General features: G+C 47.2%; 2 protein-coding genes across 3 annotated transcripts in view; one reads left to right on the top strand and one right to left on the bottom strand.

Annotated features, from left to right (window-relative positions):
• The window catches only part of FBXO15 (F-box protein 15), a 51,811-nt gene extending 39,436 nt beyond the window's left edge, over positions 1-12,375 (bottom strand). Inside the window, exons 1-3 of one of the 2 annotated variants that reach the window (XM_019643370.1) lie at positions 12,177-12,375; positions 4,640-4,750; positions 552-656 (exon numbers count right to left, since the gene is read on the bottom strand). In XM_019643370.1, the coding sequence (XP_019498915.1) occupies positions 552-656; positions 4,640-4,750; positions 12,177-12,283 (323 nt within the window). In that variant the 5' untranslated portion in view covers positions 12,284-12,375. Of the gene's footprint in view, positions 1-551; positions 657-4,639; positions 4,751-12,176 lie in introns of those variants that run through there. The other variant, XM_019643374.1, reaches the window with a different exon arrangement.
• Positions 12,376-13,012: 637 nt separating this feature from the next.
• TIMM21 (translocase of inner mitochondrial membrane 21) lies at positions 13,013-20,170 on the top strand. Its single transcript, XM_019643375.1, has 6 exons — positions 13,013-13,590; positions 17,548-17,610; positions 17,708-17,805; positions 19,307-19,380; positions 19,468-19,573; positions 19,671-20,170. The coding sequence occupies exons 1-6, from the start codon at positions 13,296-13,298 to the stop codon at positions 19,764-19,766; spliced, it is 732 nt and encodes a 243-aa protein (XP_019498920.1). The 5' UTR covers positions 13,013-13,295; the 3' UTR covers positions 19,767-20,170.
• Positions 20,171-23,215: the final 3,045 nt, after the last annotated feature.

Below are 23,215 nucleotides of genomic sequence, written 5' to 3'. Positions count from 1 at the left end.
ACCCAGCACGGTCCCCCCATCCAGCAAGGTCCCCCACCCAGCAAGGTCCCCCACCCAGCAAGGTCCCCCACCCAGCAAGGTCCCGTGGCTGGCAAGTCTGAGTTCTCCCCAATCACAGCCAGCAGAGCGGTTCCTCTTCCTTCTCCAGGACACCCTGACTGCCAGCAGAGCGCACATGCCCTGCTCTGCAAACCCAGGTCCAAGGTCAGCCAGGGGCAGGTCTCAGTGCCCTGAGACTGTGTGGGTGGGTCTGCCTGGTTCTGGGGGAGGTGGCAAGTCCTGCTGGCCAACAGACAGAAAGCCTCCTGCTCCAACAGCTACACCAACAACAAGTTCGGTCTTTTTCAGTTCATGCAAAGCATATTCTTTCCTTTCGGCACACAAATGTAAATTGTCGAAAACATTATACAACTACTAAATGCAACAGACATATATATCTAAACATTTTCTTGAGATTAAGTCTTTTAAATTTTAAAAAATGGCTAAAAAGGTCTTACTGGTTTTCACGACTTCCATCAAAACACGACAGTGACATCGGGTTTTCTCCTTACTTGTCATTGGCCAGATGATAAAAGCGCCTGTTCACACAGCCGGCACACAGCAGCGTCGCAGCATCCAGGTAGGACAGTATCTTCAGCAAGATTTCCGAAGGCATGCTGAAGGAGGGAGACATCAGAGGGGGAGGTGAGCTTTCACCTACAAGCAACGGAGAAGACGGCGGGCCATTCTCCTCCAAAGGGGAGGTGATAAACAGCCCCCTCCTCTACACAAGGCAACCTGCACTTTCTCAGTTGATATGCTCTGGTTATTACAATTCTTAGACATAAGCCAATAGAGAGACCCCAGGTACCAGGAGCCAACTCCCTTGGCACTGTAATCACGTTCTCTCACTGACTCAGCGAGCGGGATTTCACTGCCTCCCTAATGAAAGCATTATTACGTGGTGAGATAAGTAGAAATGAGACAAAACGCATTCTTAGCTATCAATAAGAAAAACACAGATTCCACCCCCCACTCAAAAAAAAAAAAAAAAAAAAGCACAGCCACACGAGGAGTAGGAAGTGTGCCTTATTTCCCAGCTGAGCTATGCGGCTGTCACCCCCGCCCCCCACTTTCTGCAGGTCCTCACACTGCCACTGCTTGTCTAAGCTTCAAGGAGACACCAAGCCCTGCAAGGCTTTAGCAAGTGTCTTTTTCTTTTTCATTTATGCGCCTCAATAAATAGGATGTTGAGATGCATTCTCAATATCCCGTGTATTTCTAGGATTAGAATTTTACAAAACACTGTCAGAATTTTAAAGTGTCTAGAAAGCATCCCTGGTGACAGGGGGTGAGGAAGGGGGCGCGCGTGAACCCCAGGCAAAGGAGCCACGAGGAGGAGGCCACAGGAGATTGGGGTGGGGCATCTAGGGGCTGGAGGACTGCGGGGGACAAAACCCTCTGGCCAATTGAAAATGGCTTGCTAATACTCTCAAATTGTGATTCTAACTATTTTAAGGATTTAAATTATGATGAAAGTCACGTTATCAAACCTTTCATAGAGAAATATGCACTCCTAAAATTCTGATAATAGTGAGAAGGAATGACGTGGCTCCTCAGACAAGACAAGAGACACATGACGTCTGATCCGTGTCACTGCGTAACTGCTCTCCCAGCTCAAAAGCCTCTGGGGCACTTGGCCATACTCAGGGAGCTGAAAGGAGCGGGTTTGCTTGGGTCTGAGTCAAATCCCTCCCCCCAAATGCAAGTCCTTACGTTCAGGGTCCATAAATTGGATGCTTTTGGTGAGAAAAGGCTTTGAATGCTAGAGGTAGCAGAGTTGCAAGAAAACACATTTGTGTGACCAATTGGGTTACCTACTGCGTGTCATTTTTATATTTTGACTCAACTGTTTCACAAAAGATTATGGCTATTTTTTAAATCAGTGTGAGCTGGAGTTAAACACTTCAGAAAGATATCCAACAACAGTAAGAATTACCTGATTGGAATAAAGCCCCAGGCAGGGTGGGCCCTGGGTAGGGTTACTGCCCCGCTCACCACAGTAGCAATAAGGGGTAGGGGCCCTGTACATGCGCTTCCAGCAGGAGAAAACCTCCATTCTGCAGTGAAAACACCTGACATCATCCATGTTCTCAGACATTCCTCCGTCACAAAGTTTCCTCAAAGCCAGGACGATCAACGTCCACGGCCAGACTGGGTCACTTTCTGTGGACTTTTAGTTATTTCACACTGCACAGGGTGGGGCAGGGGAGGATGGGGGGAGGATGGGGGCAGGCAGGCGGAGCCCAGAGGCTCACAGCGTGGGGGCACGAGTATCTGCCTTAGGTCCCCGCGCTTCCCTGAGAACTTAAGTCCACGTGTGTGTTCATTAGCAGCAGTACAGGAGTTCAAGTGTGAGATGTGCTTGTCCCGTTCCATCGTGTGGATCCACCGCAGCGTCGCTGCACTCACAGCTCCCTTGCCCCCTGTGCCACGGAGGAAGCGCAACCGTCCTTGCAAAGCCCCTGCCTGGACCCACACCCTGGGTCCCCAGCCCTGTGTCCACTCAAGGGCCGTGGCCCTCCGTTCCTGCCCCCTCTCCCGCACCATCCCCATCAGCCTTGGAAAGCAGTCCCACATCCATGTCCTAAAATGACCCTGGCCCTGACCCCAGCTCCCTCCAACCACCACAGCATGGCCTCTCCGCTCCCTCTCACCACCCAGCAAAGAGGAGAAAGCAAAGCAATCTACACCTGCTGCCGCCACTGTCTCGCCTCCCACTTCCTTTTCGTTTCTCACATTTCGGTGTGAATAAAAACGTATGAAAAATCTATATAAAAATGAATGCCAGCCGTGCCCTCCCACTGGGCCGAACCAGCGCTGGCAGCTGCCACAAGCTCCCCGCCCTCCCTTGGCAGCACCCCAGTTTGCATGTTTGCACCATCCCCTCTCTGGGCACACAACATACCCCGCGCGGTTTCTTGGACCTCGCTGGTCTTTCCGGGGCGCCTGGGCTGGTTTCAAGTGTCCCAGTTGCTCCGTGCCGCTCCAGAGCCCTTCTGTGTCCCCTCTGTGCGCTCTCCCCGTGACACTGGGTCTACTTCCTCCCAGCCCTCACCCTGAACTAGACCAGACAACCACTGCCCTTCCAGCGTGCATGCATCCCTGGCGTCTGGGACTCTTCCGCCCCGACCGACCCCAGTGCGTCTCTAACCAGTGGCGGCACCCCCACTCACACATCTGCTCAGGCCTCCAGGTCCAGACTCCTCCTTGCTATCTGTTTTCCCCTCACACCTTCATCTAATTCATAAAGGAATCACGTCACTTATGTCCCAAGCATATCTCAGGTTTGCCTGTCTCCCTAGCTCCCCTTCTTCTAGAGAAGAGAGACAGGTAGGCAAGCAAACAAGATAGTCTGAAAAATCAAACAACATCCCACCTCCGTGCTTCAAATCACCGTGCTATGAGTAGGGCCGAAACCCCTCCCCAGGGCCTCCTCTCTGGTCCTGGCCCAGGCCCATCAAGCTCTGCGCCTCTGTCCCCTGCTTCTCTCTCTGGACACTCTCCTGCAGGCTCTTCAATGGCAGTTTTCAGTTCTCAGCTTCAATGTCACCTCCTCAGAGACAGCTTTTCTTTGCCATCCTGCCCATTATTCTGGATCACAAAGTCCATTTCTTTCCTTGAAAGCACGTATCCAGTTATAAATTGTTGTGTTGTGTCGTTTTTTTTTATCTGCCTCCCTCTTTGGACCGTAAGCCTCATGAGAACACCTGAGAGGCTCGCCATTTGTGTCCCAGCTCCAAGCACAGAACGTGGCACAGAGAAGGTCCTTGCATTAGACAGACGGATTAACTGAACGGACGTTTGTTCTATTTCTCATATCACATTACCGCACGTCGGCTTCTATTCCCAGAGTATAAGGTTTATAGCTTAAATGATGTCCTTAATTAGATCTTTTCTGGCTTTTCATTGCTTTTTGAAAACACAGTTAGCTGAGCTGGCTATGATACAGGACCTGAAGCCCAAAGCTTGAAAGCAGGGGACTTCCGTTTTCATCTGAATTTTGCAACCTGCAGACCCCGTGGGCCTCCTCTCCTCTTTCCTGAAACGTCTGTGATGACGCCCAGCCTGCAGGCCCCACACAGCGCTGAGCACACAGCCGGCGCCCGCCGGTGTGTTGCAGGATGAGCCCACAGGCGAGGCCTCGGCAGCCAGTCACACAGTCATTTAGAAACAAGAACCCACAGACCCTCTTGCTGGCTCACTGCGCCGTCTTGCCGTGGCAAAACGGGCTCCCAACATCCGGGAGGCTAAGACATTCACACACCTCCTGAGCTTTCAGAAGACACTTTCATCTTCTCTCTCCTTTTTCAAGGGTCCTTATCAACTGGAAAGGAAGTAACTTTGAAGAGCATTTTTATAAAAGGAAAATTAAGTTTACATGTCACTTTTAGAGGTTTCACTTCATGAAGCCAGTCTAACGATGATGGTGGTGACAGGCTGATGGCTCATAAAAGTCACCGTGTTGTACATTCTTCCTACGCAAGTCTATTCCTGGAGAGCTCCAATGGCAGCCCAGTGCATGCAGCACCGAAACTTCCTCCAGTAACTCCCTTTCGAGGGCCCAACCAGAGGCTGGCAGGAGACTTCCGCCACTTACCTGTCCAGGGACACAGAGCAGGCAGCAGAGGGGCCCTCCCAGCTCCTTCCGTGCCCAGCACACCACCTCAGAGTCGCCTGGCCTGCAGCAAATTCGGCCCCGGGCTCCTTTCTGAAAGGAAACATGGAAAATCCAATTTACCATAACGAAAGGTGAACCATCCATTCTCCACCACAAAATTGTAAAGGATTCATAAACTCCAAAGACTACTCACTGTGGAAGGAAGGAAGGAAGGAAGGAAGGAAGGAAGGAAGGGAGGGAACCGTGAGACATCAGTGTCCTGAGTCACGAGCCTGAAAACTGGACTTACTCTGACGTGTTAAAGCTAAGATTTAACACGTCTTATTATAGGCTGTCAGCATCAAAGAGGTGCTATAAAATGTGTTTAATGAAAGCAAAAGGGGGAATGATAAAACATATTGACTAGCCAGTTTCAGTAATACAATACCAGAAACCTAACAAAGATAGCATCAGTAGAGTAAAATTTAAAAAAAAATTTTAAAGCCTAGATTTATGAGCCAGAACTGCCAATATGACCCATGACTCTGCTGACCTCCGAAGGATGATGACTTGTTCCAACTCACAGGTTCCAACTCAAAGCCACTGACGTACCAAACACTCATACATAAATTATTTCACATTTTAACAGCTCACATTCAATGGAATATGTACTTTAGTTGTTCATCTTTTCTTTATATTTTACTGGCACATAAAATGTGAGTCTTACAATCAATGGCTTTTAAGATTTGATGAAATAGTATATAATTTTATATGATTAGTCCTTTTCAGAAGTTCCCAAAATGTTTAAAATCAGTCCTCAAAACCAGCAATGCTCAGTGGCAGCTTGGTAGGGATCTGAAACACCCAGAAAGTCACTGAGCCCACAGCCCCCCACCTCCAGACGGCAGTCTGCAGAGAGCTCCTGGCAGATATGCTCTTGCTCTTGGGAAAGCTGGAAGCGGCTTCTCTACCACACACACATCAGTTAGCGACCCTCCTCCCAGCCAGCACGCTGTTTAAGAAGAGATTCAAGTCTAGAGCGCACTTATCCACATGCTCAATTCACCAGCCTCGTTGCTCTCCGTTTGTGCTTCGTTCACCAAGAGTTTAACCAATGTCAGCTTTCCCACCATGCTGATTCTCTGGGAAAATCTGCACTGATACGCAAAGAGGATATGGGCAATGATTGGGTGTGAAAATGAGGGGCCCCAAGAACGTGGGCGGAAGGGCAATAACCCCTCTAGAAGCTGAAGGATGAAATCCACATGGGCCGACCTGAGCCCGGGAAGGCCTCAGCCCCAGCACCACAGCACTGAGGAGCCGCGGGCAGGGTGTCACCCAGGGACTCAGCATGGCCCCGTGCCCACGAAGAGACGGGCACAGATGGACGCCTGTCAGCAAGCACTCCAATCACCTGACGTTGCCCATGTGCTTCTGGACGACCAGAGAATAAATTTCTCTTCCCTCGATGATACACCTTTCTCTTCAGGAACTAGCACGATGGCTGCCACACGGCAAGCCCTCAATAAGCATTAGCCAGCATCCCAACCGAGGAGAGGCTAAACACCAGAACCTCTCCAGATCCCGGAAGGCAACAAATTCACCAAGGAATCATAAAAACCGCTGAGCACCCGGCCTCTCCGTTCCAGCTTCAGCGAGAGGCACTCGGTGTGCTTTTGTCTCACTTGACTTTCTAGCCAAGGTGTGCTTGGGAAACGCAGAGCAGTTTGGCTGACCCAGTGGTTTTCAATCTGCTCTGCAGACCAGGAAGGAGAGGGAGAGAGGGCAGGAGGCTGCTAATTAGGAAAGCTTAGCAATGTCCGCTCCACCTTTAATCAGAGAACTCCACTTGTGCTATATATTTTTGTACCTGCATTGAAAAAAAATTGTAAGCAAAGACTTCCATGGCAGAGAGGCTTCAGCTCCATTGACCTGGCTCTCACAGTCAGCAGAGGTAAAATACACTTTTTCCTAATTGTGTTGGTTTCCTGGGGCTGCCTTAACAAAGTACCTCAAACTAGATGGCTTAGAACAACAGAAATTTATTGTCGCACAGTCCTCGGGTCCAAAGGTCCAACATCAAGGTGCTGGGAGGGCATCCTCCCTCCAGAGGTTCTGAGAACCCTTCCTGGCTGCTTCCTAGCTCCTGGTGGTGGCCAACAATCCTTGGCATTCTTCAGCTTGTGGGAGCATCACTCCAATCTCCGCTCCATCTCCTTTGTGTGTGTCCTTGGGTCTCTTCTTATAAGGCCATCAGTCATATTTATTTAGGACCCACTCCAATCCAGTGTGACCTCATCTTCCCTAACTGCAATTGCAAAGGCTCTATTTCCAAATAAAGTCACATCCTGAGGTTCTGGGTGGACACAATTTGGGATATGGGGACAATATTCAACACAATATACAATTTTTTAAAGTATACATTTTTTTAAAATTTTTAAGTAAATTGGTATACAGTATTATATTAGTTTCAGGTGTACAATATAGTACCGTATTTTGCTGTGTATAAAGCACTTTTTTGCCAAAATTTGTGAGGGAAAAATAAGGATGTGCATTATACATGGGTAGTACTAATTCCATACCTATATAAATGTTTTTAACTCTTTTATTTATGCTTATGGGTTAAAAGTGTAACTCTAAGGGCCGGCTGAGTGGCTCAGTTGGTTAAGAGCTCGCTCAAGAGCTTGAGCTCTGAGTAACAGCAGTTCGAGTCCAGCCCGAGCTGAGCAGCCGCTGAGCTGCCAACAGGCAGCAGGATGGCTCAGCTAAAAAAAAAAAAAAAAAGTGTAACTCTACAAATCAATAATAATATACATATGCAAAATAATAACCTGGAATACGATAATCAGTTTTGTGGAATTTACGAAGAACTCACAACGACAAGAGTTCTTGGCCTTCTATGATGTGTAAATATAGTAAATTTGTTACCAGAACATAGGATTTCTTGTACCTTGTATCTGTTTTTGTGTTTTGTAATTATTTGTTACATAAAATCTCTTGTACCATATTAAAAAATAAGTGCTACAATTCTTTTATAATACAGAAAAACAAGAACCTAAATGTAAACAAAAATTTGAATTAAAAAATTAAAACAAAAGATTTTTCCTGAAAGTTTGGGCCAAAAACGTGGGTGAGGACTATACACGGGAGCACATTATACGTGGGAAAATACAGACATGGCAAAATACGGTAATTCAACATTTCTATACCTTACAATCTGATCACCCCATTAATTCTAGTAATCATATTGACATCACCACGCAAAGTTATCACAATATTATTGACTATGTTCCCCCTCCCCTTTCCACTCATCCCCAACCCCCTCCCTTCTGGTAACCATTCCTTTGATCTGTTTCTGAGTCTGTTTTTGTGTTGTTTTATTCAATTCCACATGTAAGGGAAACCATATGGTACATTTTAAAATGATCAAAAGCATTTCTTATTTTAAGTGACTAACTAGTCTTGTAAGTTCTATACTAACCTGTATCACATGTTAAACGACAAAATACCTTTAGTTGACAAAGGTTTCTAACATGTAAGGTTTAAGTAAAAGGAATCTCTATTGCTCCTCCATCAAATAACAGTATCTCTGAGGAGTCTCCAACTGGTGTCCTGTCAACCCTGCAAGTGTGAAGAAGGGTCACCCCAAAAAGTCTATACACACACACTGTATGAAGGCTAAGGAATGTCTCTAATGTTTTAAACAAGTTTGTTTAATTAATGAATACCATTGTGATTAATCAAAAATAATTTACTTAAAAGCATTACTAAATGGATAACAGTTTTTCGTCATTATGTATTTCTTCAGTCAAAAGACGCCAAAAAATAAAAACTATTACCCTAGGTCTTTCCAAAGGAACTGAATAAAAGTAAATTAACATTGATCAGTTTCAATCTAGCAAACTAGTGACGACCAAATAAACGCTAAGGACTCGTGCTAGCTGTTGCAGGTAAACAGGCATTCTTACAACTGGGAGAGAATTGGGTGCATTCCATGTAGGAAGCCAAATCTGGGAGTGTATGTCAAGACTTTAAAAGGCACGTACATTTTTTATGCCAGGGATTTCGCTTCTAAAAATATAACCTAAGGCAACAAAATGGGCCCTGTGACTTCACTCAAGAATGTTTATCTCCAAGTTGTCTGCTGGGACGAAAATACTAGGAACGGTAGAGATTGGCTAAGTCGCACGCACGGCCTGTATGTAGTTACCAATGTTTGGCCAGTTAAATAAAATGTAGTTTCAACACAGGTGAGAGCATTTGAGACAAACAAGTTCACGGTGTCTTCCAGGTGTCCGCATAACTCAATCCCTCACCTCCTTCAGGCGCTCATTTAAATGCCACCATCTCACTGAGAACTTCTGGCCATGCTCTAAAACTCCAACCCACCACACACACACACTCGCAAGAGCACACACACACGCGTGAGCACACATGCACGTGCGCGCACTATGCCCCTTCCCTGTTTTCTCTTTCATACATGTCACCATCCAAACCACACATTTCACCCATCTCCCTTGTTTGCTGTCACTGGAACGTAAGCTCCATATTGGCAGGCGTCGTGTGTGTTTTGTTCACTGCTGATTCTTCAGCACCCACAACACACCCGGCATGCAGAAGGCAGTCACTCAATATCTGCTAAATTAATAACATATAATTGAAAAAGCAGGTTAAATCACGTCACATTTACATACGATCTTATTTTTGTGTTTCTCTCTTAACAGAAAAAGTGAACACATATACAAAGAGGTCAGGAAGGGGAGACAGCAGGTGTTAACTGGTAACACACGTGACTCCCAGGGTTACACGGTTACTAGGGGTTTTGGTGGCAGTTGCCTTTAAAAGGGGGCTGGAGGGATTGAACTCCGTGTATTTTCTAATATTTCATATACTGAGTATGTAATAAACTGGGGGGGGGAGTGTTGTTTAAATTTCAAAACTGAGAATCCCATCCACAGTTTCAGAGCACAATCCTTTCGGCTAGAACAGTGGCTTCAAAGGCATTCACAGTATCCTAGGGCACCAGGTCTTCCGAGATCTAGGGGCACAGCCTGCAGAAAGCCCAAAACTTCTTTGAAGCCTATTATTTGATCTTAAAGTTCAATGTGAATGTTGTATTCTACTAGATGACTTATCTGTGTTTATCATATTATAAAAACGGATGATATTACTTGCCAGTTCAATTATTGAACATTTTCCCCCAAAGCCGCGGCACTCCCTGTCCATGTGGGGAAGATGCCGCACGCGTTCTCTGCCCGCTGGCACCTCTCCACGAGAACCGCCTGTTTGTTGGTTTTTTCCACAATTAAAACAGGTCTCATAAGCCCTTCATATACAGATTAGAAGATGAAGGCGCTAACCAGGGAATCACATGACTTGTTTAAAGTCCCAAGCTGGAGGCCAAGAGCTGAGAGACCCTCGCCGGCTGCCTGCCTTCCAGAGCCTTGTACCATATTACTATATTACACATCTCGTCGGCACAGCTTGGGGGCTACTGAAAGCACATCTCCATCAACTAAAGGCCATTGGTGAGGGCCACCCAAGTAACACATCAGTAAGTTCCATGCCTGTCCTCATGTCGCTCTTTATGTCCACCAAGTGCACATTTAGCTGATATAATTGGTAAGATAACATTTAGTTTAAAAGTATTTTTTTTCAAGCGACACATTTTGCCTGATAGCTCTAAGTTCAATATTTTAAAAATCTACTTCCTGGGCCTGACTTTTAATACATGCTAAATCAAAGAAATTAGGCTAAGTAGAAATTAAGCTAACTTGATGATGCTTTCTGCTATATTTCTTAGTTTGTATTTATTCATATTTTCTGCTAAAAAGGGAACCACTGATTCCGTATTAAAATCTAGTTTTTCTGCATTGAGACATTAAAAATTACCTCCTACTGAGACCATAATCAATCATTCCTAGCACCTGACTTTCCTCTACCAAAAAGATGTATTATATATACCACCAAAACAGGCTGGCACACAGGCTCCCATGCCAGCCATAAGGCCAGGCCCTCTAATTACATCATTTCACCGGGAAGTTCAGGTAACTTTCGAAGTAACAGAAAATTCATCAGATGAAAATCACGCTGCTTCCCACTAACGGAGTATGATGTATAAGGGCTGATTTTAGTCACAGTGGCGAATTGGTTTCAAGTTCCCTATTTGAATTTCAGTCTTTCTCTCCTACGTAACAGAATTTTTGCAGGCACCGTCACCATTTTATTTGTCACACGCTTGCAGTATGTCTAGCCTTACAGATATTCACTCAAGAGCTGGCATCATAACACCAAGGGACAGGACCTGCCTCTGAAACCAGGGTAAGTGAGGCACTGGCAGCCTAGAAGGGACATGGGACGTAGTCCTGGAGAGTCCAGAAAACAAACAAAACAAAAAAATAGTAAGTCATCTGGTCTATCAGAAGGCGTGACATGCATGGCCTTCGACAGCTAAAACTCAAGGAGGCTCACAAGCAAAAAGAAGATCCTCAGGAAGGCGGGCCTCGGCGCCCTCCGCCACCTGGCGACCCAGCCGGGACGACGGGCCCAGGGCTAGGAGCACTCGCGGTAACGGGCCTGAACGAGGTGCCACGGGGCACGCAGCTACTCCGACACGCGGGCCACTCGCTCTGCGAGAGGAGCCGCTGCCCCTGAGCTGAAGCGAACGATCTTTCCGGAAGGCGGCGGCGGCGGCCCCTGCTCCCCGCCCCTCCCCGTCTCACTCCTCCAAGTCGCTTTCTCTCTCTCGCCGTTGAAGAGGACCCCCTTTCCGTTCCGGGGTTCCCCGGAAGCAGCGGAGGCGGCAAGACCACCACCGGCCCCAGCGCTGGACCAGGAAGGCAGGCGGAGCAGGACCGGGAGGCGAGCGCCCAGGAGAGGCGGCCCCGAGTTCGCCCCGCAGCGCAGGCTCGGCCTCGAGTCGCGTGCGGGGCGCGCCGCCCAGGAGGGGGCGCTGCTGAGGGTGCTGTGTGCTCCGCCCACGAGGCGCGGGCGGCAGAGAAAACGCACAACGTTCTGATGAGCAGGTTCTGCTGCTGTAAGTTCTCAAGTCATTAAAAACACGAAAGGCGACTCCTGGTCTCAGAATAAGGAAGCAACTTTGGGGACGCGCGCCGACAGGAGGCGCCGGGTCGAGACCTGCAGGGAACCGGAGACGCGCCCCCGTCTCCGCGGGCGGAGCTCCTTCGGGCGGCGGAGGCTCCGCGAGGCGCTGCTCCGGGGTCGAGGGGCTTAGCGCGCTCGCATCCCCCTCAGCGCCTATTAACCGGCCGAACGGAAGGAGAGGGGCCGTCTCCCCGAGAAGCCCCTCGGCTTGTGTGACGTGGGGGAGCCCCACGTTTCCAGGTCGAAGAGACTTCCTCCCGCCGTTCTCCCAGACCTTTCCCCACACTCGAAAGCGCCGCGAGCGACACGCCGGAGCGGGACCAAGGGACCTAACGGGAACAGGACGGGAGGAGTGAGGGGCTTCCCTCGCGGGGGGCTCCCCAGCCACGCACCCCTGCCGGGCGGACCCCACCCGCGGACCCCCGACCTTCACCTGAACCCGCCGCGCCCGGGGGCCGCGCCGACGCCGCCCAGCGGCAGGCGCAGCGCCTGGAGGCCGAGCCAGTGCTGCAGCAGGAGCCGGCCGCGTCCAGTCGCCATGGAGACCCGGCGGGAGAGCCGGGGCGTGCGAGGTCTGGAGGAAGAGGCGTGCCGCGCCAAGCCACGCCCACCGACGCTCCGCGACACGCGTGCGCAGAAGCGGGGGGAGGGGGGCAGCGGGGGGTCTGGGCCCTCAGATAACACAGCCTTTCCACACGCTGCGTGAGCGGTTCTGGAAACTTCCGGGGCCCGAGTTTTTATCACGCCAGCCGTGGAGAGTGCTGCGCTGCAGGTTAGCAGCGGAGTTTGTCACAGCCCCGTGGGCGCTGTGGTGGCCTCGCCTCCCCGCACGAGCTGGCTCTAGAGTAGTTCGCACTACTTGGTCTCATTTCCTTGGAAAGAAACTGAAACAAAAAGGCTCCATCATTTGCCCATAGGAATGGCAGAGCCACAATCAGGCCCCGGAATGTCCCAGTCTACACAGCCCTCTCCAGAGGGCCGCAAGAACACGCGCTTTGCGATTGCTAATTTGACTTTTGCAAATTCTTCTTGAATTACTTGGCGCCTCAGGCGCAAACCACACCCACAACACACGCCACGACCTTCCTGACAACTATGTGCAGCGCATGCGCAAGAGGTCCGCGCAGGGTTGTCTGGGAGGCGGCGCGCGCTGTGGCCGCCTTGCACTATGGGAAATGTAGTCCTTATGCTTTTCCCCGCTGCAGCAATTTTTGGACAAGTGAGGTCCTCAAACTACTATTACCAGGACTCTTAGGGGTTTCCCAAGTTACTTTGCAAAGGTATGGCGGGGAGAGTGTGAATGTCAGCATAGAAGGCCGTCAAGATACTTTGCTTCGTGTGGAAAGAGGATCTAAGAGAAGGAGAGGTGGACTTCTTTCGGGAGACTTGCCCTCTTATCTGCTGAAGCTAACGTTTTTGCCGAACACGCCGTGCAGAATTACCGGAGTGAATGTGTACACTTGAGTGCACGTCCGGCTGGGTGTGCAGTGAGTAGTGAAGCTTTGCTAATTGTAGTTGGCATTGTCCCTCCGCGGAGCGGTTTTCTGTGAACATGATTTGTACTTTCCTACGAGCTGTACAATATACGGAAAAGCTGCACAGGTCCTCGGGCAAGCGATTGTTTTTGCCACACTTTGTACGTAACAAATCTTGCTTGAAGACTGAGCCCGGTTTGAGATGGTTGCACGAGCAGAAAACAACGCTGCGACCTACCTGTATCCTTGGAGTCACCCCGAAAACCATCTGGACGCAGGGACAGAGCCCACAGAGAGCAAAGGAAGACAGCAGCAAACAAGTATCTGTGCACAGTCAGAGTGGGGAAACCGCCATCTCAACGGCACAGAAAGGTAAAGGGGAATTCCCCAGTAACGATCAGTCTTGCAACAAACGTGACAAGAGTTGCCAGTGCCGTTTATAGAAAGTCAGTGCTAAAGATGGAAAGAAAATGCACTCAAAGATAGAACCGCTCAACATAGTTTAGGATCAGAATATAGGCCTACAATTCTCTAAATAGATTTGAACTCAGGTTTGAAAGTTGATTTTCATAAAGCTTTGTTGAATTATGTCTAGAAAATTTTTCTCAACTTTTATTAGTTCTGGTGCGGAAACAACTATATAAAAATTAACAATTGTTTAATACCTTATAATAGACAAGTAGATTGCCAAGATGTTATTTCATCTATTTGAATCTCACATTCACTCTTTATTTATTTATTTATTTTTAATTGGGGAATTGGGGGGATGGGAACAGTACTGGGGAATTGGGGGAAGGGGAACAGACAAGTTGCTGTCCTTTTGTTCTTCAGTCTAGTTGTGGAGGACGTTGCTTCACTGGCCCAAGTTGGCACCATCATTGCGCTCTTCCCTGGTGAGGCAGATCAGTCGCCGGCTTCTGGACGGCCGCTCACTGCGGCAGCTGGCCGCTCACGCTGGCTGCTGGCCGCTCACGCTGGCTGCTGGCCGCTCACGGTAGCCCATGGCAACCCACTGCCACAGGGACTGCAGCCTACGCCGTCGCCAGCGACTCACGGCAGCCCAGCTCCAGGTTGAGCTGTTGTTCAGCATCTTAGCTGTAGAGGGCAGTGTCACTGGCCCTCATATGCAGGATCCGAACCGGGGCCCTCTGGCATCCCAAGCGAGTTCTTAACCATCGCGCCACTCGGCCGGCCCTCACATTCACTCTTTAAAACATTAGTGCTCCAATGTATGAGGCATACTTCCCCAGCTTCACACAACTGAAAATTAAACGCAAATTTCCCTCATCTCAGTTTTCTAATATCCAGGCCAGTGCTTTCTAGGACAACCACATTCACAAGTATTTCTTGAGCTTCCATTTTCTCTATGCTTAGGACTTGAACAGATGCTAATGGGTGTGACAAAGAAACCCTAAACACAAATAGTTGCCCACTTAACTGGGAAGAAAAAAGATACAGAGTGAAACAAACAGTGAAAAAAGATTAGTTGTGCAACAAAGAAAGAGTACTAGAGAGCATATGATAAAGAGTAATTGGATAGAATAAATAGAAAAGAGACTATTGGAGTCATCATAGGAGTTAACTCATGTAGTTGAACACAAACACTTCTCCTGAGTGGTTGCTGATGTGCCCAGAGACCAAGTTGGAGTCTATAGTCTATATACTACGCAGTTAAAGATGTCCAAAACACCCCTTCATGTGGCACGGGCGTCGTAGAAACAACTATAAAGGATTTCACTATAAAATAGGAAAGGTGAAATGTAATTTTGTCAGGGAAAGTCAGAAATTTTCACAGATGAGATAAAGCATTTTGATTTATTCTTCATTTCACAAATAATCTGTAGAAAAGAATAAGTAAAAAGGAAGCAAAGAAAGCGATTCAGACAGCTATGATTATACCACGCAAAGATGACTTACTTTTTTATTTAACAATTTTATTGGGGAATTGGGGGATGGGAAACAGCACTGGGGAATCGGGGGGAGGGGAACAGACAAGCTGCTGCCCTTTTGTTCTTCAGTCTAGTTGTGGAGGACGTTGCTTCACTGGCCCATGTTGGTATTATCATTGCGCTCTTCCCGGCTGAGGCAGATCTGTCGCCGGGCCCTGGACAGCTGCTCACAGCAGCTCACGCTGGCTGCCAGCCACTCATGATAGCTTATGGTAGCCCACTGCAGCCCCACTGCAGCCTACACCGTCGCCTCACAGCAGCCCAGCTCTAGGTCGAGCTGTTGTTCAGCATCTTAGCTGTAGAGGACGCAGCATCACTGGCCCTCATGTAGGATCCGAACCGGGGCCCTGCTGCTCAGAGCTGGCATCCCAAGCCAGCTCTTAACCAACACGCCACTTGGCCGGTCCAAAGATGACTATTCTTAATATTTTGTTTTTTGTCATTTTGATGCACATAACTTTTTAACAATTTTAACAACAAAAAATGTAATTGTATCTTACCAGTGGTTTTTGCAATCTGCTTACTATGTCAACTATATACCCTAGTTTTTCATCCCTAATAGCCTGGACAGGGTTGGGAGGGATATTTAGAAGTTCAGCGCAAACAAACACCCTGTATGCAGAGGTCAGAGGCACAGAGGTGTCAAGCAGCATGTGTCAGGTGGTCTGGTCCAGCAACGGCGCTGCGTGCAATGCGGCAGGGCTGGCCACTGAGCCCTGTCTTATCTGGGCCCCATTCAAGGGTGAATGGGTGGTATCAGCTAAGACTATGTCTGTCCATTTTTGTTATAAACGCTTAATATTGAATTTAACAGCTTTGGATGTTATTGGCAAACAGATCGTTTTTCATTTCAGTTAACTTTAAAACCAAACATTCTGAGCAAATAAAAAACAATACCATTTATTTAAAAAATGTGAATGGGGGCCGGCCGTGTGGCACGTTGGTTAGGAAGTTGGCTTGGGACGCCAGCTCTGAGCAGCAGGGCCCCGTTTCGGATCCCACATGAGGTCCAGTGGCTGCATCCTCTACAGCTAAGATGGTGAACAACTGCTCAACCTGGAGCTGGGCTGCCGTGAGCCGCCAGCAACGGCGTGGGCTGCCGTGAGCGGCCGGCAGCCAGCATGAGCGGCCGTCCATTGGCCGGCGACCGATCTGCCTCTTCCAGGAAGAGCGCAATGATAATACCAAATGGGCCAGTGAAGCGACATCCTCCACAAGTAGACTGAAGAACAAAAGGACAGCAACTGGTCTGTTCCCCTTCCCCAATTCCCCAACGCTGTTCCCTTCCCCAATTGCCCTATAAAATCTTTTTAAAAAAAGTGACTGGCTGGAAGCAGTATCCCCAAATGTGGACTGTTGCCTCCAGAGTCGGAAGAGGCCTATCACGCGGTGGGATGGGACGAACATGATGCAGTGCTTGTCTTTTACGTGGGATGGGGCCCCACATGCCCACACGGTGTACTCCTGAGCTTTGCTAACCTTTGTTGGGCTCGTCCCCCACACTTGGAGTACACGTGACTTGCCAGGCCTCCCGACACATGCGCCCCTTGTTACTGTCTGCTCGAACATGATGGCATCGAGTGGACAGATGTGTTCTGCAGAAAAGCGTTGTCCCAATAAGACCTTGTGCAGTGACAGGAATGACCCAGGTGTGAGCTGTCTCCCTATAGGAGCCACTGGCCCCCTGTGGCGACTGAGCATGTAAAACGGTGCTGATTGGAGAAACTCAAGTTTTCTTTAATTTTAAGTTAACTTAAAGTTAGGTTAATTTTAACATTAAGCTGAAATAGTCATATGTGGCGTGTGCTACTGTATTGGATATCCCAGATCCAGAATGTCCAGGTCACTTAAAACTATGTTATGACAGGGTGGGAGACTTGGCAAATCCTGGGCAAAACCATAAATATACACTGCTGTTATCCGTTTCTTGTTACTGCAAACTAGTATTGTTCCTTCTCAGTGGAAATGGAAAAGAATGCATTCTCCGCATCAGTAGCCAAGTCCATGAGGCTGTGCTCATGAGCTTCTTTAAAGTTACCATCTCTGTAGGGGTTGCTGCTTGGTTGAATTTGAAGTGGCCCCCCATCCTCTGGGTCTGTCTGGTTTCTGTAAGAGAAGCCTGGAGAATCACATGGGAACACGACGGGCCCAGCACCCCTGTAACCTTAAGCCTTGAAGACCAGCACTGTCTCCATCCCCTCTTAGATGGAACGCTGTTTCTGGTTTGGTTCTGGTTCACACGGAGACGTGGGAACAGCTGCTCAGAACACACACAGACCCACCACTCGTTAGGTCCTGCGACCACACCTGACCCACTGCGAATACTGAGGTCCCCTGCTGCGTCCTACCCGTGTGACTCAGTGGCGTTTTCTCTTTACAGTGAAAGACGCTGGAAGAGATTTTTCCTACCTGATAGTGGTGCTTGTTGGAATCACCGTCACAGGTTGAAAACACAGCAAGTATAATCCCCCTGAAGACCGTTTCGCCTCCTGTTTGTCTCACTCCGGCTTTGCTTGATCTGCATTTTCTGTGACTTTCAGGTGGCTTGTTTTATACAATTTTCAAAGAGCTTTTTTCTTCATCCAGTCCTAGCAAGATATATGGGAAAGCCTTAGAAAAGTGCAGGTCACACCCCGAGGTGAGTGGCCAAGACTGAGTTGCACAAACTCTGATATTGGGGAGAAATTATGGGGGAGCCGGGGGAGTGGGCAGAACTCACATGCTGGTTCTGACGGGTGAAGTTTGTGTGACAACACAGAGTGGCCGATCTGTGATTGTGCCATTAGGTCTTTGTCCCAGAGGTCTGTGCCAGGGCGTTTTCTTCCTAGTTGTACAAGAGAGAGTCATTTTACTAGTTGTCAGAGATAATAAATGGACCAGAATGTATCAGAGTGCTAAACCCATATGATAAGTGTCTAGTCTTCTTTTAAAAACCTGATTGGTGACCTTGTGGTCATGATAGTCATTCTTACTGAGAGCAAATTATCAGCCAAGGACTACTCAGTATTTCAGTGCATCGTCTTCACTAAATCTCACAAAAACCATGTGTGACAGGTACTGCCATTATCCCATTTGCATAAGGCAAACTGGCACTTAAGAGGTGGAAATAAATGCGAGTCGTAGCATGATTCAGTGTTAGGCTGCATCTCTGAAAGGATGAAGAGTTGCCACATTCTTCACAAACTCAGCCTTTCCTAGATCTTAAGCATTTTGAACAAAACAAAATACACAGAATAAACACAAAGAGTGGGATATTATTAAAGCCATAGCTTAATTTGCTGCCTAAAAGAGCTTGACAAATAATTAAACTTTAACAACTGAATCTTGTCAACATTCATAAAGGACTTATTCTTTGCCAAGCACTGTGCCTGCTTGAAAATACAAAACCCTAATGTCCTGAGGTGTTTAATCTAGTAAATTATTTGGAAAGGTTTTCCATTTGTTTCAGCCACACAGTCCTTAAATATCCCTCACCTTACACAATTCCTTTTTATTTATGCCTGAAAAATGTGATATTAAAGATGCCCAACACAAAATAAGAAAAATTTTATAGAACGGAGGCAATATTTGTTTTAGCTGATATCAATTTTTTTTTAAAGCTTCCAAAGCATTTGCATTTTAAATTCAATAAAAATTACATTTCCACTTCATTGTGAGTTTTCCCATTGGGAATAATTGATTCCCATCTATGGATCTGGTTTGTTTTAAATAGAACCTTATTACTTTGTTTGTTTTCACTGTGTCTAATGACTTAAAAAATCATTTTCGTCTCATAACTTTTAGTATTCGACCCCATTAGATAAATTTCACCGAAAATGTTCAGACATTTAACTATTTGAACACTTTGTTTTATGTTTGGTTTTGTACGGGGTGTGGGAACAGCTCCATTTCGGCCTACACTGTTCTGTTAAGTACAAGTAACACCATAAGGTTCCCTGTATCAGCCTCTGCCCATGAAATATTTATTTATGGGATGATTTTTGCGTGATAGCTTTTTTTCCCCATCATTGGAGTTGTCATTTTGAAGAGGTCCCAGGTTACTGATTTTTCTAAAATAAGTCACTTGGTTTGTCAGAAAATATTTCCCTAGATTTTTTTAAATGACACTTCCTAAATACTACATTGTCTTTATTCTGCAGGTTATAAGTGTCTTTGGTGAGCCTGTTAAAGGCTACGGAGAGATGACAAGACGTGGTCGAAGGCAGCATGTCAGGTACAGCACGTCCTTGAATTGGGACAGCTCAGGGATCATTTTTAGATGAAAGGAATTTAGGCCTGTGTTCTTTCATTTTCTTGACAGTTTTATTGAATATGTAAAAGACGGGCTGAAACACATGCGTGTGAAATTCTACATCGAGGGCTCCGAGCCCGGGAAGCAAGGCACAGTGCACCTTGAAGTGAAAGAGGTGTGAGGACCGTGGGGGGAGACGCCATCCTGAGTGCCCCGTTACGGAAAGCACTGGAAAGAAAAGTGACACCTGGAAATTCTTTTTTCTTTTTCAGAACCCAGAAAGTGGCGAATATGAGTTTCGATATATATTTGTAGAACTTGAAGCCTATCCTAGGAGGACTATTGTCATTGAAGATAATCGAACCTAAGAGAAGTAGAAGAGCCAGCAAGCATGCTGTGAACTGAGGGATGGATGGTGCAGACAGACGCTCAGCTCTGGTCTTCACGGCTCTCCCAGAGGCGATTTGGAATAAGACAGGAAAGGTAGCGCTCATAAAAGCGAGTGGAACTGGGTGGTTGCTGCATCTAGGCAGACGGCGTTAGAGATGATTCCTTGTAGAGCGAAAAATCATGAAATAGAGAATATTTTATGTTATCTTATTGAATCACCGATCAAGGGCAGTATTTCTGCTCTACTAACATCCTCTTTCATGGTAAGAAATTTTTGTTAAAAATTTCACACCATGTAAGTAAGAAACTAGAGTTCGGTGTTTTGTGCTTTTTTTATGTTCTATCGCTGTATAAAATAAAGACTAGCAGAAAGATGTCACAAGCAGCTTCCTTCCGTATACTTTGGGATCTGACTTGAGAACTGCAGGGAACCAGATGATAAACACACGCCCTTCAAACGGCCATAGAAGGTGCACACTGTAAGTTTCAGTCATCTGGTCTAGCTCCGGTTTCCCGTGAATTGGGGGTGTCGTACGCAGTGGGAACAGTGGGCGCTCCGAAGTCGATGGACCTGCCCGGCTCTTCCCCGGTGCATGGGCCTGTACAGGGACCTTTTCCTCGTCCAGCCTCGCTGTCCTGCTCGTAAGGCCCCGTGCAGTGTCCCCTCCCCCTTAGAACTTGTGCTAATACTTGACTCTGCCAAAAGAAGCGTGGAAGCGATTGAGTGTCGTTTGAGTTTCTGTAATGCCCTTTGTGGATGTGGACCCTCTATTTTATCTGACATCTTTACAGGGCATTTGGAGAAAAATAACTTTAACTTAAAAAAGTGTGATTGCTATCTGTATGAAGTGCTATGTGTGCTGGGAAAGCTCTAAAAATGTCCTTATCTATGGTGGCTTCAGCGTGGAGGTGTTCCCTAGAAAATGCTTCCCCGTCAGAACTGTCTGTAGAGCAATTTCTGAGGTGTACTTGAAATTGTAGGATATTTGGAATAGACTGACCCCCAGGCAAGCTACCTCCCCTTTTTAGTCCATCTCCCTGCTGAATTATGAAAAAATCTCAATCATTTAGGAAGTACAGAAAATACCACAGGAGACATCCTTGTCTCCTGATGTAACACATTTTATGAGACTGGATGAACTCTCAACTTAGGCTTTGTCTCCTAACCGTTTCCTCCTCTCCTTGCCGGTAGAAGGTCCGTTTTCAGTATCATGGTCCTTGTCTGAAATATCAGCATTCCACAGGGTGAGATCTCCCCCACTCTTGCTTGCTCTCCCCCACTCAGAGCAGCAGCCCTTCTCTCAAGACCTGTTCAGGCCACAGCTTGACAGAAACGGGCCTCTGAGCAGCTCGGGCGTCAGCCTGCCTCCTGACCCTATTTCTATGGTACAGGGCTGGTTTTTTTCTATATTCTTCTTTGTGTACCTCCCACTTTATGAAATTCCCATGCCCCTTTTAGATATGAGCTTATCAAGTTACTTTTATAATCAGAAGTAAAACTTTCAGAAGGAAAAATCTCTGTACTCAGGTTCTTCTGTATAACCATGGAAAAATCTAGTAATGCAATTTTTAGACACATTTGTTTTCTTTCCTTGTGATAATTTGATACTGCTTTTTAAAATCTTTTTTTAAAAGAGCTACTTTTAATCAACTTTGGCATCTCTTATTCTAATCCTGGCAATCTGTCCATGGCCTTACTCCCATCTTCGAAATCTTTTCTGAAATCTAGAGTCCATACCTGACTATGCTAATGCGTAGTGCCCCCTTCTGTCATTTATATGAATTTGGAAAGGACACAGTCATTTTCTTCCAAGGCTTTTGTTAACGTCTTCATCCCCAAATAGTGAACCCTTTTGTCAGAATTAAGTCTAGAGCAGCATTTCCTCCCTGCCTCCTTAATGAAGAAATTGTTGGTAAGACAAGTCAAGAATTTGCCAGAGGTTCTGCTTTTAGTAGAGATTTCCAGCATATCTACCTCCTGCCACAACTTTTTGATCAGTGCTGGTAACCATGTCCTTCCATTTACTGAACGACAATGATCACGTCCATGTCCCTTATTCTCCAGATATGGTTTCCCAACTCCTACCTCATGGATTTCCACTTAGTCATACTCAATATGTTACTACTTAATGTCCTTACTACAGTATTAATGTGTTCCATCTGTTAGATTTCATTCATTCAATACATATTTGAGGATATGCTGTACATCAGACCCTATGCTACTTGCAATGAACCCTAAAACAAAAAGAAACCACCCCTGTCCTCGGGGGACGTCAAGTTGGTAAAATACTGAATGTGGTTGCTCGTTGGTCTGACGTGGGCCTTGGGCAGTGAGTCGGCGGGGGCAGTCAGGTTCTGAGGAGGCGCCATTAAAGATGAGGTTGGTGGGTGGTTATGAGTTTACCAAGGAGAGGACACTCCCAGCCAAAGGACGAGCACTAGATAATTGGTGTGGAATACAATGGGGTGGCAGGGGAAGGAGGGGGGCGTGCAGCTGCAGACCCAGCCCTCGCCAGGGAACCCTTCTCTGCTCTGGCGGACACTGGAACCTGTTAGATTCTCCTTACTTGAAAAAAGTTGAAAATGTGTACTACATGGTGCATTTATTCAGGACTTTCTCCTGCAGCTGATTACCATAGAAAACCTCTTTCACGCACTGGGGCCAATCACATACATAAGAACAAAAAACTATCAAGTGTGGCAGGAGTTTGATAAAAAATACTATGGTATACAATTTCATTAGCATGTGCTATGGCCTTAATGGTGGTGTCCCTCCAAAATTCTTATTAAAATCCTACCCCCCAAGCTAGTGGAGTTAGGAAGTGGGACCTTTGTGGATGATGAGGTGGTGAGGGTGCAGCGCTCATGAGTGGGATTAGTGTCCCAGTGACTGAGACCCCAGAGAGCTCCCTGTTCCCTTCTGCCACGTGAGGACACAGCGAGGAGAAGTCTGCAGCCTGAAAGGGCCCTCACCTGACCGCCCTGATCTCAGACTTGCAGTCTGCAGGCTGAGAAGCGAAGTTCTGTGGTAAGAATTTTGCTATAGCAGCCAGAGCAGATGAAGACACCACAGACCTGTTCGAATGGAGGGAAATTTTCTGATAATGCATGTATTTCATGGCGCTGTGCAAAGCAGGGACTGCGTGTATTTAGGCAACGTGAGGGGAAAGGGACCACGGATAGCTACACGCGTCAGCACCAAGGACGCTCAAGTACTCCGAGCAAAAGGCAAAATAACAAGTGCATTTTGACATCATACACACAAAGTCCAGAAATGAGCAAAAGTAAATATATAGAGATACATAAATATAGATATAGACGTGGATATAGACATTAGTTGGAGATACATACACGTGTGGCCAACTCCATGAAGAAACACGAGGAAAGATAAGTCCACATCCTGGAGAGAGACACTGATGGCAGACGG

The sequence above is a fragment of the Hipposideros armiger genome, unplaced genomic scaffold, assembly GCF_001890085.2.
Source record: "Hipposideros armiger isolate ML-2016 unplaced genomic scaffold, ASM189008v1 scaffold_77, whole genome shotgun sequence".
Classification (NCBI taxonomy): domain Eukaryota; kingdom Metazoa; phylum Chordata; class Mammalia; order Chiroptera; family Hipposideridae; genus Hipposideros; species Hipposideros armiger.
The sequence above is the reverse complement of the archived record's forward strand: the minus strand, read 5'-3'. Positions and strand labels throughout refer to the sequence as shown.

Excerpts from the sequence above, each read along its gene's own strand:
- TIMM21 (XM_019643375.1), top strand. The coding sequence starts at position 13,296 with ATGATTTGTACTTTCCTACGAGCTGTACAATATACGGAAAAGCTGCAC. Across the intron at positions 13,591-17,547 it reads CATCTCAACGGCACAGAAAG|TGAAAGACGCTGGAAGAGAT; the intron begins GTAAAGGGGAAT and ends TTCTCTTTACAG. Across the intron at positions 17,611-17,707 it reads TGTTGGAATCACCGTCACAG|GTGGCTTGTTTTATACAATT; the intron begins GTTGAAAACACA and ends TGTGACTTTCAG.